The following is an 18198-nucleotide window of genomic DNA, read 5'->3' as shown; positions in this document are numbered from 1 at the left end:
AAGGGATCTGGATAACGTTGTCGCTTGGTGTAATATGAACATGCTAAATTTAAATATAAATAAGTGTCACCATGTCACCTTCACTAAATCCCGCTCTCCTATCCCAACTTCCTACCACATTGGTGGTTCTCAGTTGGGTAACCCTACTGAAATTATAGATCTAGGCGTGGTGTTTGACTATAGATTCTCATTTCAAAGTCAATTAAATTGCACGATAGCTAAAGCATACTCTATGTTGGCTTTTATTCGACGTTTCAGTTCAGACTTTTCTGATCCGTATACCCTAAAGTCACTCTATACCTCCCTGGTGCGCTCCAAGTTAGACTATGCCGCCGTAATTTGGAGACCTTATTACGCTTGCCATATCAATAGGGTTGAACGAATCCAAAAAAAATTTGTTCGTTTTGCCCTTCATTCTCTGCATTTTGTCCACCCAATTCCCTCCTACCGTGGTATATGTCTACTTATTAATCTTAAGTCTTTAGATTGTAGGTGGTCTATTCTCTCCCTTACTTTTGTCTATAACTTAGTACGTGGTGTCATAGACTGCCCATACTTGCTTGGACGTATCCATTTCGCTATGCCTCAGAGATGTTTGAGAAATCACGTAACTTTCTCCTTGGGGAAGGTAGGAATTCAATATGCTTCTAATGCTCCCATACTCAGGGCTCTAAAGGAATTCAACTTGCTCTCAAATTCTTCTGTTCTAGACTTTTCTTACTCGGAAACCCGTTTTAAATCAATATTAAATGAATTAATTACTTAGTTTGTTTTTCTTATTTTTAAGTCGTTGTAATCTTTATGAAATGTAATAATTTCTGGATTATTATTAAATAAATAAATAAATAAATAAATAAATAAATAATCGATTCTTTGATAGATTTTGTAATCGGTTTTTTATCGATTTTGTAATCGATTAAGTTATCGATTTTTCTATCGATATTATTATCGCTTTTGTTATCGATCTTTTTTTCTGAGTGTGTGTTCTGCAAATGTGTGTGTGAGTTTGTGAGTAAATTTAAAAATTAAGTTCTTTGAACCGTCAAGAATTTTAAAAGTGCCTCTCAGCGGTTCTACCTTACTATATTTTTATCATGGATAAAATATGAATTTTTTTTTTTGAGATCATGAACAAAAGGACGTAGTTTAGCTTCAAAACTTAAAATAATTTGAGACACATCAAAAACATTTTTATTCTGCAACCAACAAACACTAAGAAGAGGGCGATGAGAAGGCAACATTTTTTGTAGAAACGAAATCGCCGTAAATCAGCATAATGTAGGGAGACAGAGGTGGCGCAATCAGCAGTACCGCCACTTTGTTCTTGGCGAATTTGACAGAATCAGTTGTTCGTGTGACGTCATTTTAGCAAACTGTTTGTATGTGTGCAGAGATGTTTATATGTATGTAAATATGGCGACCTCCATGGTTTGACAGTTAACACTCTTCCTCTCCTCCATCTCCAATTACTCTTTCCTATTCGTCGCTATCTTGACGTCATCACCCGCAGGAATGCGCAATCTTGTATTCTATCATTCTTGGTAAGTCAGAAAGCCGATTTTCATTCTCCAATTGTATATAAAAAGAATAAAATAAAATTAAAAAGAATTTCCAGCAAAGAGATATGTATTTTAAAAAATAAAAAGAGCCAAAATGTTCTAGGCAAAGAGAAAGTAAGAAGAGCCGCACTTTGCTAAGCAAAGGGCCGCATTTGGCCCAAGCTGAAATTAGTCAAGAACGTAAATGCACGGGTACGTAAACCCGAGTCAGCTGACTCGATCTATCTTACCAGAATGCCATTTAAATGAAAACTCAGCAAAGCAGAATTTTCTGTAGTTGTAGCCCGTAGCGCAGAAATCTGCGGAATTTAGATTTTTTTTTAATATTTGAAATTTACTATCGAATAAAGTTTTTCTTTTGAAAAATAAGTGCTTTATATTTAGCTACGTTCTATTATAGCACGAAAAATTGTAGTTGAGATGGTAAGTGTACAAAAGGGATGGATGAGTGGCAACACTGTAGTAAGCAAAACTGAAGTAAACAGCTGGTTTCTGCGTATTCACGGCGGGTTCCAGTAATCAACAAAATTCTGCGTATACAGACAGCGTTTGAGTATAAGTTCTGCGTTCTTGACTAATTTCACCTTCAAAGAGTCGCGTTTGCCCACCGTTGTAATATTCCATGTGTACGTGAAATCCCCATCTCACCAGCTGGGCTATTTAAAAAGTAATAGACGAACATATTTTGGTTTTCCAATAAGGTTTACATTACTATCCAATCGAATTCAGGTTTTTCGACTTAGGCGGTTATTGCTTATGACCACAGAATTTACATTTTTGGGTGACACCTACATGCAATATTTTTGTTTTAAATCAGTCATGCCCAACGTCGGCAGAACTCCAAAAGCAAGTGCCCTGCGTTGGCAGAATTCCATATGCAAGTGCCCTGCGCTGGGCATGACTGTTTTAAATAGTTCTACTGTAATAATCGAAATACTTCCTAAATGGAAGTTTGGTAATTTACTGACAATAGGGTGGTACGTTAGGGTGAGAAGGATTGAGATGTATGGAGGGTATGTATTAGAACGGAACTCTTGAAGTCAATGAACTTGGAACAAAAAAATTGTTTACCCGAGACAAGAACATCGATATATCATACTTTAAGATCCGACTGTAAATGCCGAAGATATGAAGAAAAAATTTAAAAGGCGACCCCTACGTGCGGCCACAAAAAAAAATTGTTTTCGAAATCGCTTTGGATTCGAAGGTGTACGGCGAACTTTTTCTCTGGTATGGTGTAATATGTATATATGATTGAATAATAAATATTTATTATTTATATTATAAATATTATTTATATTATAAATATTAATTATATTATAAATATTATTTATATTATAAATATTAATTATATTATAAATATTAATTATTGAATCATGATATGTATGTATTTATGTATATTAGACTGCATCACCAAAAAAAGTTTCGGTTTTTCCGCCAGGATTACAAAATTTATGATATTTTAAGACGTTCGCCAAAGTATTTCGGAAAAATATTAAGATTTAAGTGAGCTGGACCGATTTGAAAATACCTCTAAAAATGGAGTTTTTTATAAATAAAAATAGTTTCTTAAAGAACTTTTTGAAAAAAAATTCCCTCAGATGACAAAACAGATTAAGCTTAAAAAATCTGCATAAAAATATTTAAAAATCTTTTCAACGGAATCGTAAGAATGAGATTTTTGATGCCGTTTTTTTTACTTTTTTCAAAGATTGATTTACAAAAAACTTGAACAACTGGGCAAAATCTATTCTTATTTAGACTTATGGGATCCCGATAGAAAGGTATTTTCACACTGTTTTTATTTCTGTCCAAAAAAAAGTCATCCGTGTCCCATTTTTTTTTCAAGTACCAACACATCTTAATTCAACTTTGAATGACGTTCGTTCACCCTACCTTTCTCTTTCATCCTTTTAATGAGTTTGTTATCAAAGAAATAAAAAGGGTGTGAAAATACCTTTCCAATGACACCTTTTAAGTCTAAATCGGAAGAGCTTAGCTTCAGTTATTCAAGTTTTTCATATACCAATCTTTGAAAAAAGTTAAAAAACGTCATCAAAAATCTCATCATTACGATTCCGTTTAAGTTTTTTTTTAATTTTTTTAAAATATTTTCATGCAATATTTTTTAAGCTTAAGCTATTTTATTCATGAAAAACTCCATTTTTGGAGGTATTTTCAAATCGGTCCAGCTCACTTAAATCTTAATATTTTTCAGAAATATTTTGGTGGACGTCTTAAAATATAATATATTTTATAATTCTAATGGAAAAATAGTACCCATTTTTCTTTGTATGGGAAGCGATGCAGTGTAATGTATATATATGTACACTTGTATACATATGTACACTTTTTAATTGACGCATGAAATAGTAAATTGTTCGCAACAACTGTTAAATAGTTTGTCTGAACCATGTGCCATTTACTTTGAAAGTGGCATAAGTCACTTCACACCTCTTTTAATTAAATGATTGTATGTGGGCCTTTCCGAGGCACGTAATAAAAGCGGCAAAACTGCAGCGCTGATGAAAATTTGCAGACTGTTGCAACTTCCCAATTGATAAAACGTTGCTAGAAATTGACACCGAACGTGATACTTTAATAATTCGCGCAACACTGCGGTTGTGATTGCAACTCGAACAACCCCTGTATGTATAAAATAAATTGATATAACCACATTATTTTTTACCGAACCAGAAGCGAAAGCTGAAGCTGAAAAGCCGCAGGATCCATCCGTTGCAGAAATAAAAGTCAACAAGAAGATCATCATCGAGGTGAAAGTAGAAAAGAAGCCACTTGGAGTAATCGTTGTAGGAGGCAAAAATAACCACGTTAAGGTAAGTCTAAAAAAATTTCTTAGGGCCGATTTCATAATAAGATTAAAGAATTCTTTAAAATTTAAAGGATGCTTTATTTGGCTGATCGATTTCATAAAGCCACTTTAAAGTTGAAGGTGCCCATAAAGGCTCTTTAGTTAAATACCCAAAATGGAAATTTAAATGACATAAAGGTCCCTTTTGTAAGAAAAAATAGTATGTCATTTTCGTAGCACAATTACATATTTATGAGAATCAGCTGATGCAATTTTGCTGAGATCAGCTATGCCAAATTTGTTATTTTCATTTAAATTAGCCTTTTGTTATTATTCAATTGCCTTTGTATTATGAAAAAAAATCTTGTTTAAAGTACATTTAAATTACACTTTAACTAAAAGGAAACTTTTGTAAAAGGAACTTTAAGTGTTTCATTGAGAAATTGGCTCTAAGTCGTAAGTTGTCGAGGTCCCTCCACGGTTTTAATGTAGCCACCAAAAATGTGATCGTATTTAGGGCCGATTTCATAATAAAATTAAAGAATGTTTTAAAATTTAAAGGATGCTTTATTTTGCTGGTCGATTTCATAAAGCCACTTTAAAGATAAAGGTACCCATAAAGGCACTTTAGTTAAGTACCCAAAATGGCAATTTAAATGACACAAAGGTTCCTTTTGTAAGAAGCAAAATTATGTATGTATTTCGTAGTATAATAACATATTTATGACAACCAGCTGATGAAATTTTGCCGACATTAGCATTGCCAACTTTGCTATTTTCATTTAAATGAACCTTTTGTTATTATTCAATTACCATTGTATTATGAAAGCACTTCTTGTTTAAAGTACATTTAAATGAAACTTTAACTAAAAGAAAACTTTTGAAAAAGGAACTTTAAGTGTTTCATTATGAAATTGTCCTTAGCCAAAATAAAGTCGACTTTAAAGTTAAAAGCATAGTGAAATAATATAAAGTGTAGCAGATAGCAATGACATTCTATTTCGGTACTCGTACTTGACAATTTCTTATCAAAAATTTTTCTTTGATTTGACTTTCACGTTAGCCCTTTTGAGTTAACATTTTTTTTTATTTAAATAAAAAATTTAATAATAAATGCCAAGAAATTCTTGCCGCCTGTACAAAAAAACGCATATCATTGCAGTACTTATGTTTTCAGTACGGAAGGATGAGGATCTAGGCCAAAATTGGACAGAGGCATGCAAAAAAAACCAAGGGTTAATACCAGAATTGAAAAAAAGCGAATACGAGAAAGGAATTAAAAATAACAAAATCAAATTTTGCTTTCAAATATGAAGACGTCAGTTACCTGGTACACTTTATATTATCTCACTCTGGTTCAAAGCAGCTTTTTTGACAAATATCCCATTGAAAGTTATATGAAAAGGCTGTTTTTAACATTAAAGTCGACTTTATTTTGACCATAACTACGGGCCATTGATTTTAGTTTCAAACCATTTCGCAAAATATAAAAGCCGCAAGTGTTACCGTAAATAAGCCTCACTCTGTTTCAGCCGAGTGTCAAAAGACCACAGCTCTTTAAAAAAAACAAATAGCTCAACACACTGAAACTTGTAGAACTGAATATCGATACCTGAGTGGGAAGATCGACCTCTCTCGGTAGACAGTTCGAAAACGCCCTATTTCAGAAAACTTTTAAAGAACACCCTTCTTCAGAATTGGATTGTAGAAGGCCCTATTTCAGAATTTGATTAAAAACGCCCTATCTGATAATTTTGTTGAAGAGCGCCCTATTCCCGCCGCCGATTCAAAAACGCCCTATCTCAGCCCATTTTCAATGTATTTTCAGCTGAGATAGGGCGTTTTTGAACCGAATTCTGAGATAGGGAGTTCTTTAATCTTTGGCGGCCTTACCCCTCTTCTATGTTAAGTTACAAAACTCGCGTGGGTTGAAAAATCAACTGTTTCTTTATTTCAGCTCTTTTATGCTTAAATACTAATTCTTATCCAAAACTAAGTTCAACAGTAATTTTACCTAACGGGATTGAATGAGTTAGAAAAACAAGTAGCTATGTATGTATGTTAATATCGATGTACTTATGTACGTAGAGAAGAAAATATTTAGTATGCAGGTTACAATATGAATAGGTAATAACGAAAATATGAATACAGTTTAATACATATGTATGTATACAATGCGTACATACATACTTCATGTGTACATGCATATGTAAGTAAAACAGGTGTACATACTTCAGGTGCACACACATATGTACGTGCAGATAAGTACATATCGCTAGCTTAGAGTGCAAAGTTGCTAAGTCCATTTTTTTCAATTGTACAGGAGACACAAAAAACGTTCCTAAGTAATTTTCTTTAAGTATTTTGCAAAACTTTGAATGCAATGTTTTGCGTTTTTCATTTACCCTTTATTAAAAAAAAATAATAAAAAAGTCTGCTGTTTTACAAATTTTGTAGATAATTTTGTGACTTAGCAAATTTTCTACTTTTTTCCTACAATTTTTTGGTTGGACTTAGCAAATTTTCCATGAATTTTTCCAATATGTACAATACGAAAAATCTATCTCGTAGGTACATTTTATGAAACCATTTTGTAAGAACAAATTGTTTAGGTTCTTTTAATAATAATAATAACACAAGGGAAAAGTGATTTTGTTGCATAAAATGTTAAAGCTGTTTTCGAATAAGACCAATTCTCGTTAAAAATTCTGGGTTCAGCAAAAAGGTTTGGTGCATATTATTAGATAATGAATCAGTTAACGCAAAAGATAAAGTCAAATATCATTTCTCGCAGCCCTTTAGCTTATCGTTAATCTCAAAGTTACCTCTTTTCAATAAAATTTTAATTGTTCTATGAGTTTCTGTAGTTTGCCGTGCGTATGCGCCGCGTTAGGGAGCATGCGTCGGTAGAAATTTAGCATTGCCATAAATCTGCGTAGCTCGTGTGCAACTGTGGGCTTCCGAAAATTCACTATGGCGTTCACTTTTTCCTCGGTCGGCGCGACACCATCTTTTGTTATGCGGTGCCCCAAGAACGTCACTTCGGTTTGCGCGAAAACACATTTTGTGACGTTTATTTTCAGACCATGTTTACGTAAAAGTTGCAAGACGATTTCTAAATGATCTTCTATAGTCGCTGACGCTATGCAAATATCGTCAATATAAATTATGACAAAATCCAAGTCAAAGAAAATCTGGTTCATGTAGCGCTGGAAAGTCTGACCAGCGTTCATGACATTGAACTCATACAGGCGGAACAGCGTGATTATTGCTGTCTTTTCGCGATCTTCCGGCGCGATCCTAATCTGGTGGTAGGCCCTCTCTAAGTCGATTAAGGAAAATATCGTTTTTCCACACATTCTCTGTGACAAATCTTGAATGTGCGGGATAGGGTAGCGATCCGGTTTTGAAACTGCGTTTAAGCGACGATAATCGCCACAAGGGAGCCACTCACCTGCTGTTTTCTTTGGGGCCATGTGTAACGGATGAGCCCACTGGCTGCTGCTAGGGCTAACAATGCCTAAACCTAGTTAGGTACAAATCGATTAAGTGGTTACCGAGGTACACCTTTGTAATTATAAAGTGGGCGGTGCTACGCCCAATTCGTAAAGGTCTATTGCAATTATTTATTGTTAGGAGATTGTTGTGGCTATTAACTTGGAGTAAATTAGCGTCCGCAGTTATTGAAATGTGGGAGTTTTCGTATTTCTGAAATTAACCGTTATACGGGAAGCTGGTTTAATCTTAGTCCGATTTGAATAATTTTAAACAAATTCGTTTTCCGTACCAAGGTTATTAAGTGCATCGAGCTTGGTAGAAATTGATAAATCGGTTACCAAGATACACATTTGTGGTCATAAATGGGCGGCGCCACGCCCATTACCCAAAAATTTGTATTCTAATTTTTCGATAAGTGGTTATTGTAATCATCGATTTTAAGTGAATTAACTCCAGTAGTTACTGATTTATCGCAGTTTTCGTACTTCTGCTTCCATTTTATGGAAGGTGGGCGTGGTTATTGCCCAATTTCAAAGATTTTCAACAGATTTGATAAAGATTGGTGAAGCGGCTACTGAGATACGGCATTTCATCATAAGAGGGCGGGGTCAGGCACATTTTCCAAGAATTTCAATTCTACTCCACATACTAATTTTCAACAATTTGCTCCAATATTTACTTAAATATCGCAGTTTCTCGAAAATACCGTTATATAGGAAGTGGGCGTGGTTACAGTCAGATTTCGCCCATTTTCAATACCAACCTACCTTGGATAAAGGGCAACCTACACACCAAATTTCGTTGAGATATCTCAATTTTTGCTGGAGTTATCGTGTACACGGACAGACGGACGGACAGACAGACATGGCTTAATCGACTTCTCTTTCATTCTGATCATTTATGTATACATTTGTCCATATCTATCTCGATTCGTTTTGGCTGTTACAAATAACCGTTATGCGACCAAAGTTAATATACCCTTGTGCACTAAAAAATCGAAAATATGCGAATATAATATGCACTCAAAATTCAGAAATATGCGTTTGTTTACATTTGTTTCTTTAGTGTTTTCATTTGCATAATTTTTATTATAAAATTTAACAAATGGATACAGTTGAAATATGGTTTATGATGATGATGAGCAGGGAACGGATTTTTAGGACCTAAAAACCTATAAAATAGGCAAAATAAAATAACGAAACAGGCTACAAAGGGCAAAATAAAACAGCGAAATGGGCAGGAAAAGTCAATATAAGTCGCAAAAAAAGGCAAAAAATGGCACTAAAAAAGACAAAAACCGAAAAATAGTCAAACAAGTAATTTTTAAGTGAAAAACAAAACCGACTTCAATTATCATTTTTCGTTAATCTCTTCATGATCCGATGATCGGATTTAAACCACATTAAAATGGGACCACCTGTGAGGTAACATATTTCCTTAAAAAAAAAAAGAATTATAGAAATCGGTTGACTTGGTCGAAAGTTATGCGGTAACATACATAAAAAATATTCCGACGAATTTGTAACCTTTCTCCTTTTTGTAAACTCCGTTAAAAATACATATATTTTAGAAGTATTTATTTTACAAGTAAAAGCATGATACAAAAAAGAAGGTAGTTCAATTGTCACTTTTTCGTCGCCATATTAACAACCTGACAATTAAGCAGATTGTGACATTTCGTGCTACCATACCCAATATCTAAAATCCTTCAAATTTTATTATTAACCCGATTCAATAAATTTTAATTTACGCGTGTGGTCAAACGATTTAACGCTAGTTTTAAATAAAGATTTCAAACTTTCCAATAAAAATTTATTAATAAATTCGGTTTGAAATATGGACTTATTTGTAAAAGATACTGGGGTAAGCGTAGCCGGAGTTGGACTGATGAGGGTTATTTTTTCTAAGCCCGGTCGAAGACTTACAACGCAGAAAGGTATTTTGCCCAAAAATCCAGTCCACAAATAACCGAACGTTTCCCCTTTTGTTTTTAAAAGATAAGAGGACTAATACTCAATAAGTTGATAATCGTAGTTCTAGGCTTGCATACTAACAATAAATCATCAATTTTATTTGACACCCCCACCAATATTGAACAGTTCTCTGAAAATCACGCCCAAGGCCACGCGTCCCAAAGTAATTTCCACTTTCAAGTTCCTTGAAAGACATGCGGTTAAATCAGAGGCGGGCATTTTTTGATTTTCCAAACACATGTAATTGCTTACGCGTAAAAGCACATTTAGCGCATTTAGCTCTAAATGCTACTCTAAATGTAAATTTATCCATACAAAATTCGTCACCTAAATGCAACTAAATGCAACTCCATTTTTGCATTAAGAATCTAAATGCAAAAAGCAACCCTGTGATCTTCCAAAATTTCCACGATTTGAACATGGTTTAATGAGAAAATGTGGTAACATTGCTTTTTCTCGTATGCAGTTGCTAGCTGCGTTTCAGTGATGGCCGATCGAGATTTCATTTATTATTTTACGTTATTTGGAAAAAGAAAAGTTGCACGACTTCAACATCGATATGAAACTGATAGATATCCGGCTCAATTAGTGATCAACTCTGTGGGTTTTTTTCCTATTTAATTGAGGATATTTCAATTGACAGCACCGACAAATGAAAATATACACAAACAAATTTTCGGGTATGGTTAAAACAATCAAGATTTTCTATTGAACTTTTTGTTTAAAATTTCTTTTTCCCTTTTCAGTAGGGTTTTTTGCACATTATCTTCTCTGTGCGAATTGATCGTGATAGATACGGATCTGAATAAGCGACAGGAACACGGCCGTTTGTCAAAAGCATACGGTTTCGAAATCGCGTAAATGTACATTTGCTAAATGCGATAGCATGAACGCTCTTCGAAAAAATATGTAAATCGACAAAGCAAATCAAATCAGTTGCTGTTGAGAGTGTTCGGATGCAAAAAGTTTTCTTTAAAGTGTGTTTGCATTGTTCAACTTTGCATTCAACATTTACATTCAACTCAGCGCAGGGTTGCACGAAAAAAAAGTTGAAGGGATAAAAATATCAAGATATGAAAAAATATCAAAATATTCGCCATAAAAAGGTGTTTTCATTGTTCAACTTTGCATTCAACTTATGGTTGAACGGAATTTCAACTAATCGCTTTCAACAAAGTTGGTCGCCAGCCAACTTTTGCCATTCAACTTTTTTTTCGTGCAACCCTGCGTTGAGTTGAATGCAAATGTTGAACGCAAAGTTGAACAATGCAAACACTGCTTAAGGGAAATAAGCATGAAAAATTGTGGTACATTCCAAAACCCTGTGGTAGATTCAAGTGAATAAATTTATAAATATGTTATATGCACTTATGGCAAGGCGCATCAATACAAGGTGGTGTTGATTGATCAGCTGATTGGATACAAAAATATCTACACTAGTACAGGAGAATGTCATCCAAGACGAGGTGCGCAACTTTTACTATTTGCCTTGTTTTCTTAAATTTCAAATATGTATATATGTTTCCATTTTTGACTTAGCGACCCAAAATCTGTTAGAAATGGCTACTAGCCTTATCGTGGAGAAAATTTTCATGTCAGGCAGGGTTGTATGAAATTGGGCCGATATCGCTTATTTTTATTTTAAACGAAGAAGGGATTTTCTTCATAAAATGTTTGTTATAAATGTCTTAATTTTAAGCGTGAAGTTTTATTCGCAAAGACACTTAAGATGCGTTTGTGTTTGGATATAGTGCCAACAAACAGAATAAATATTACGTAGATATTGGATTTCCAGATAGCGCATATTCAATTCTGCCTAAATTACAAAACATCATTCTTTTCCCACTCCCAAAGGTTTAAGGTAAGGGAAAAATTAATATTTTCAAGCGCTATGTACACATATGTATTTTTTTAAACAAACTTTTTTGCTGAGAACTTATTTAAATTCCAAAAACCGAATGCCAACTCGAATTAAAGGTACCAACACTGAAGTGAGTCAAAATGAAAATAAAAGAGCACAAATTTCTATGTAAAGCAAAACTCTCTGGGAATCCTACGAGACATCTGCCGGTCATATGACCGGTCATCTAAATGGGAGATCTGCAGGCTTATGGCATCATATTTTACATCAGAATTGAAGGGATTTCTGAAAAATCTGACCAGTTATTTTGTGTAACTGTGATTTTGCAACCCTTGTCAACATATGGCCTCGGTTGATGTTATCCTAAGGTTGTTGTTTTACTGCCTTAAAATTGAAGGGAAATTTGTACAGCGTTTTTTATGTGTATTGGTTTCTATTTGAGTGCATTGAGAATCGGTCAGTCTGAAAAGGCCTTGTAGGTAAGACAATAGGTTTGTTCGTCGAAAATCCAGCGAGAATTATCACTCGAAATATCAGATAGTAAGAAAAAATGCTCCCAAATTCTCTCTCATGTAGAGAAACTTGCAATTTTCTGTACGAACGCAAAGTTATTATATTAAATTGGCGCCAATATCGGTATGCTTCCACAGCGGACATACAAAGGATGTACCGATGTATTGATGTTCATCCAGAAGACTCGGAATACCAGCGGATTTTATGGCGGGCGGCGGATGGGCTCATCAGTGAATATCGGCTCACCTCGGTTACTTTTGGTACAGCTTCAGCACCATACACCGCCATCAGAATTATGCACCAAATTGCCGAAGATGAACGTCTCAGGTATCCTGCTGCAGAAAACGTCCTTAAGCATGAAATGTATGTTGACGACATACTTTCTGGAGATCACACCTTTGAAAGAGATGAGCAAAAACGACTGCATGTCACCGAAGCTCTAAAATAAGCTTGTATGGAACTGCGAAAATGGTCTAGTAACCACGCACTGTTGCTAACAACAATTCCTCTGGAGCATCAATGTAAACAAACACCTTTGAATTGGGGAACCGGTGGCGCAGTCAAAACGCTTCTGATGTATTGGCTTCCTAACCAGGACTTCCTCAAGTATAAAATTCCCTCTTTCATTCATACAGGTTCAACCAAACGAATTATTTTATCCAACATTGCGCGGTTATTCGATCCGCTGGGATTAATCGCACCCATAATAATATCCGCAAAGATTATTCTGAACTAACTATGGCAAAACACCTTAACGAAAATGGTTCATTGGCACCTTTAGATTGGGATGACCCAGTTCCGAGTCAACAGCACAACGATGGCAAGAATTTTGTAACAAAATGTTCGATATCGATGACATCGTCATCCCACGTTGGCTCCGATTTAATCCAAGACCCAACAGCTTGCAGTTACATGCATTTTGCGACGGCTCATCAGAAGCATACGCAGCAGCAGTGTACATTCGAGTTGAGCAACCAGATGGCATGTCACACACCGCGCTTATCACCGCCAAATCCAAAATACCGCCCACGAAACCATTGACAATACCTCGCACTGAATTATGTGGTGCAGTACTGGCCATCAAGGTTATGAAATGGATAGTGGCGAATCAACGCTGGACCGCTGAAACAATATCCAGTTTCTACTGGACTGATGCAACGATCGTCTTACACTGGATAAGCGGCGATGTGAATAGATAGAAAACCTTCGTGTCCAATCGGGTAGCATACATTTTGGAACACTCTACTCCAAGCGAATGGAGTCACGAGAGTACTCGGGAAAACCCTGCAGATTGCGCCACACGAGGGCTGTTGCCTGCAGAACTTGCGAAATTTAAGTTGTGGTGGCATGGCCCAAATTGGCTAGCTCATTCTCTGGCCGAATGGCCGTCAAGAAAATTGGAGATTGCGATATCGACGCAGTTATGACAGAAGCAAAACCCTGCAAGATTACAGTTAACTTAAGCTCATCGTACGATTCACTGATCAATCGATTTTCATCCCACACTAAACTACTCCGTGTAACCGCTTATTTGCTACGCTTTTGCAACAACGCACGTGGCAAATCGCAAAGGTTAACTGGTTTCCTGTCAACAGAAGAAACACAAAGGGACATGCACTGCATCGTTCATTGTTTAACTTGAAACTTTCGCTGCTGAGATAAAAGAAATTCGCGCATCAAAGTCCGTGCCACATAAAAGCAAGTTGTCTAACTTATCAGCAATCATGCTAAATAACATCTTGTGCATCCGCGGGCGTCTTCGCCATTCGCCATTGCCTGTTGACTACACAGGCGCAATCGAACTAAAGGCCGCGCAGTTGCGTGGCACAAGTTCTACGAGGGATACATTGCAATATTCTATTATAGTCTTGCAACGAAAGCTATCCACCTGGAAGCAGTCACGGGACTCACAGCAGAACATTTCACGTGGGCGTTGGATCGATTTACAGGACGTCGTGGTCTGTGTCGTCACTTATATAGCGACAATGGTACGAATTTTGTAGGTGCAGACAAAGCGCTTAAGGCTGCATACTCGCGATTGATGTCCGACGTCGAAACCGTGATCGCCCCTAAGCTTGCCACTCAAAGCATACAGTGGCACTTCAATCCGCCAAACTCGCCGAACTTTGGAGGCCTGTGGGAGGCAAACGTTAAATCGGTTAAGCACCATCTTAAACGAGTAGCCGTGAACACACGCTTAACCTACGAAGAACTCTCCACTGTGCTTGTTAGGATCGAATCGTGTCTAAACTCACGACCACTTTGCCCACTGACGGCGGATCCAGATGACTTGGATAGTTTAACTCCGGCACATTTCTTGATTGAGGACTCTATGCTTGCACCTGCAGAATGTCGACCTCAAACTGCATCTTTTCGAGAACAGTTTTTGACGCAACAGAAAATGGTACATCAGTTTTGGAAGCAATGGTCTCATGACTGGTTAGCTAATCTTCAAAAACGACCAAAATGGTGAAAGGAGAACGAAAATTTAAAGATTGACGATTTAGTCATTGTCAAAGACGATAGGGTTCCGCCGACGCATTGGATCCTTGGACATGTCGTAGAACTACATCCTGGCACTGACGCCTTAGTTCGCGTAGTTACACTTCAAACCAAGCAGGGCAAATTGAACCGTTCGATATCAAAATTATGTCGACTGCCAATTTCAGCATAACTGCATTTACAATTTCTTGCCCTCTGTTTCTTTGAAGTCCAGAAAAATCAATACACCACGAACGGCACTAGAAAACTATGTGATGCTTCATGCTGTACCCAGTATTGGCGGGTACACAAAGCGCAACACTGTCGCAATCACTATCGCTCTAGATGCACATCTCCGTCAGCTGGCGGTCGGGTCAGTGATCGGACTCCTACCACATTGTGGTAGATCTGCCTCTTTTTTGATCATCTACCACATCTACCACTCAGGGTCTGAAATCTACCACATATTCGCGTTTTTGAGTAGTTTCATTTTCTTAATTTTACACGATATGGTAACAAGAATGACATAATGCAAAATTCCGCATTCCCGGAGACGATGAAATTTTTCAAGTAAAAGTAAACAAAGCCGAATGGGGGGATAAAATAAACTGTAAAATAGTAAATTTTCTCAGTAATACATTTTTCGACATGAAACGCCTTTTTATTGTGTTAAATTGCAAAATATGTGATTTATAAAAAGAATTAATAGCGAAAATGTTAAAAACCGGCGAGTTTTGTGAAAGTATTAGCAAATTTAAGTGCATGAAAGGTTTCTGAGGCGTTATTTACTTTTACTTGAAAATTTTAAAAATCGGCAAATCCCAATTAGCTGTCTCTGGAACGTGCCACATTTGTTCGCTACTTCGTGATGTGATAAAAAGAAACGCTGGCAGCACTCCACAAGGTTGCAGAAATTTCTTAAAATATGTTCGAAAAATATCTTGATATGGAAGGAACTGCTTTTCACTGTCAAGGAAAAGAATTGCCAAAATTCAACGCAATTTTTAACAACTTCAATCTTGCACTTTATTATACTAAAATTAAATTTTTTTTAGAGTCTAATTAAAAGTTTGCAATTTAGGTGAAACCTTGCAGAGTTTTTTTTTAATTTTAGTACAAAGTTTGATCCAAACCCAGAGATCTAACACATTTTTTTGAAATCTACCACATTTTTTCCCATTCTACACCATTCTACCACACAGAATTTTTTTTAAGTCCGATCACTGGCAAGAATGATAGAATACAATATTGCGCCGATCAGAGAGGATTTTTGAGAATAACTTTTGTGTGACGTCACACTGGTGCAATTGCGAGAGAGAAATGCCAAAACGTGAGCAAGAATGGAAGAAGAAAAAATGTTGCAAGGAAAACGTAAACAAGTTGCACCAGTGTGACGTCATGCAAACAACGATTCTGTCAAATTCGTTAAGAGAGGAATAGCGGTCCGAGATCGGCGCAACCTTTGTATTCTCACAATCGTGGATCACTGGGTCGGGTCCATCGCGTGAAACTTTGGAAAACATCAGTCAGTCGCACTTACCTAACTGAGTGAAACGGATCTGTATTTAATGTATCAAATCATTTTTGCGTATAACATAAATATAGTCATTAAATAGTTTAAACATTGTGTTTCAATTTCGGTTCAACATTTACGCACCTCAAGTATTATGACATCCTTCGTGCTGATAACGAGAAGGCGTCACAATTATACAGCGCGAGTGCGTTCTACTCACTTTCAAGAATAAAATAATAAATTTCAATTTGCATTGGATTTACATTTCATTATTGTACGAATATTATTATGTTAATCCAGTTTCACGTGAAGTTATAACATTTTATGTTGTTATAATAAGCTCTCTGTGTACTCTCTTTCTTCGTAAAATATTTCAGCCAATCAGAACTCACTTCGCAACTACGTCATTGGAGGAAAACAAATTTTTGGCAGCACCATGTCGTAACCTTCTATTCTATGAACCTTGAAATGCGAACAATAGGTTTGTTCCACAAGCTACTCGAAGTCACTTCGAGTTACACATACGCGTTCCACCAGTAAGTTTTTGAGTTTATTTGATATACGCTGACAGTTTGAACTTTGCTCGAGTTTTTCTACAAGTAGCTTGTGGAACAAACCGAATACTTTTGGGAACATTTCTAATGCCGCATTTCCAAAGCAGTGTTGCCAACTTTCGATTTTCAAAAAGCACCAAAAACTTGGGGAAAAAAGCCTTTTACCTCACTAAAAGCACCAAATGGTTTTAAACCAATGGATGCTTTTTTTATAAGAGTTTGTATGTATTTAACAAAAACTAAAAATTAACAATATTTACAAGAATGCATACATATTTAAATCAATGCACAAAACTTTTTGGCTCATAACGATTGAAAGGCGCTATAATGACTCATGCTTACGACATAATACCGAAGTACTGCACATTAAAACTGATATATCTCAAGAAAGAAAAATCGAATCCCAACAAACGAAAATCAATCCCTAAGTAGAAATGAGCAAAAATTATGTTTTTATTATATAACCTCAAATATCGCCACAAACCCTTAATTTTGGCTCTTTGAGGTTAAGATATCTCAAAATTCTAGTGCTAGAACAATTGTGCGGCCAGATTTGGATTCAGCACCAAGAAGCGATGTGTTTTACTCAGGTGGTACAAAAATAAAAATTTTTACAAATAATTAAAAACGAAAAAAAAAAATACTTAACTTACTAGCATTTTCAACGCGAATAGAATTGAACAGGGTGGGTTTGCAAGTTCAGCTTTTTATCAATCATCGTTGTATTAAGTGCATTTAAACTTGTAGATTTTTGTAAATTCAGTGCTGCCACAGCTTTAAATATTTAGAAATTATTTCAGGTTTTAACTATATCGGAGTAATTTCAGTCCAGAAAACGCACTAAAAAAGGCACTAGGCACAATATAATTTTTTTTTTTTGGCGTTTTAATTTTCAAAAAGCACTAAATCTAGTGCTTAAAGCACGTTTTGGCAAAGAAAAGAACGGAAACAAAATTCTAAGGAACTTTCTCTCGAAGAACAATTTGGGAGCTTAAGTCCCAGGAACTTTCTTACAGCAAATGAAAAAGGAAAAAATCTTCTCTGAACTATCTCATAACGTTCCATGACTTTATAAAAGTCTAGCACATTACATAACCAGCACCACATAAATCCACATTTAAATTTTAGTCCAAAAATTTAAAAAATGCAACAAATTTTAACAATTACACCCAAAATGTATTCCAGAAAGTGTGATTGGATTTGACATTGCTCTCGGAAGAACCATCCTATAGTCAAATTTGTAGGCACTTGGGTTCATAAAAACGGCAACTCAAATTTATTTTCAAACGAGAAAACGAATTACAAACGATGAATAATTATAACTGACTAAAATGAAAAAATGTGTATCGACCAACATGACGTTGAATTTGAATTTTTAAAATTAGCACACTGAGCAACTATGTCTCGCTTGTGTACTTGTGTACAGTAGCCATA

General features: G+C 35.8%; 1 protein-coding gene across 1 annotated transcript in view; it reads left to right on the top strand.

The window, feature by feature from the left end:
* The window catches only part of LOC118742315 (inactivation-no-after-potential D protein), a gene marked incomplete at its 3' end in the record, with an annotated part of 121807 nt that overhangs the window by 65549 nt on the left and 38060 nt on the right, over positions 1 to 18198 (top strand). The window contains 1 exon segment of the mRNA XM_036474299.1: positions 4257 to 4396. Within this exon segment, the coding sequence (XP_036330192.1) occupies positions 4257 to 4396 (140 nt within the window).

The sequence above is a fragment of the Rhagoletis pomonella genome, unplaced genomic scaffold (genome assembly GCF_013731165.1).
Source record: "Rhagoletis pomonella isolate Grant_MI unplaced genomic scaffold, Rhpom_1.0 Rhpom_scaffold_00007, whole genome shotgun sequence".
Taxonomy (NCBI): domain Eukaryota; kingdom Metazoa; phylum Arthropoda; class Insecta; order Diptera; family Tephritidae; genus Rhagoletis; species Rhagoletis pomonella.
Note: the sequence above shows the minus strand (reverse complement) of the source record. Positions and strands in the feature narration are given on the sequence as shown.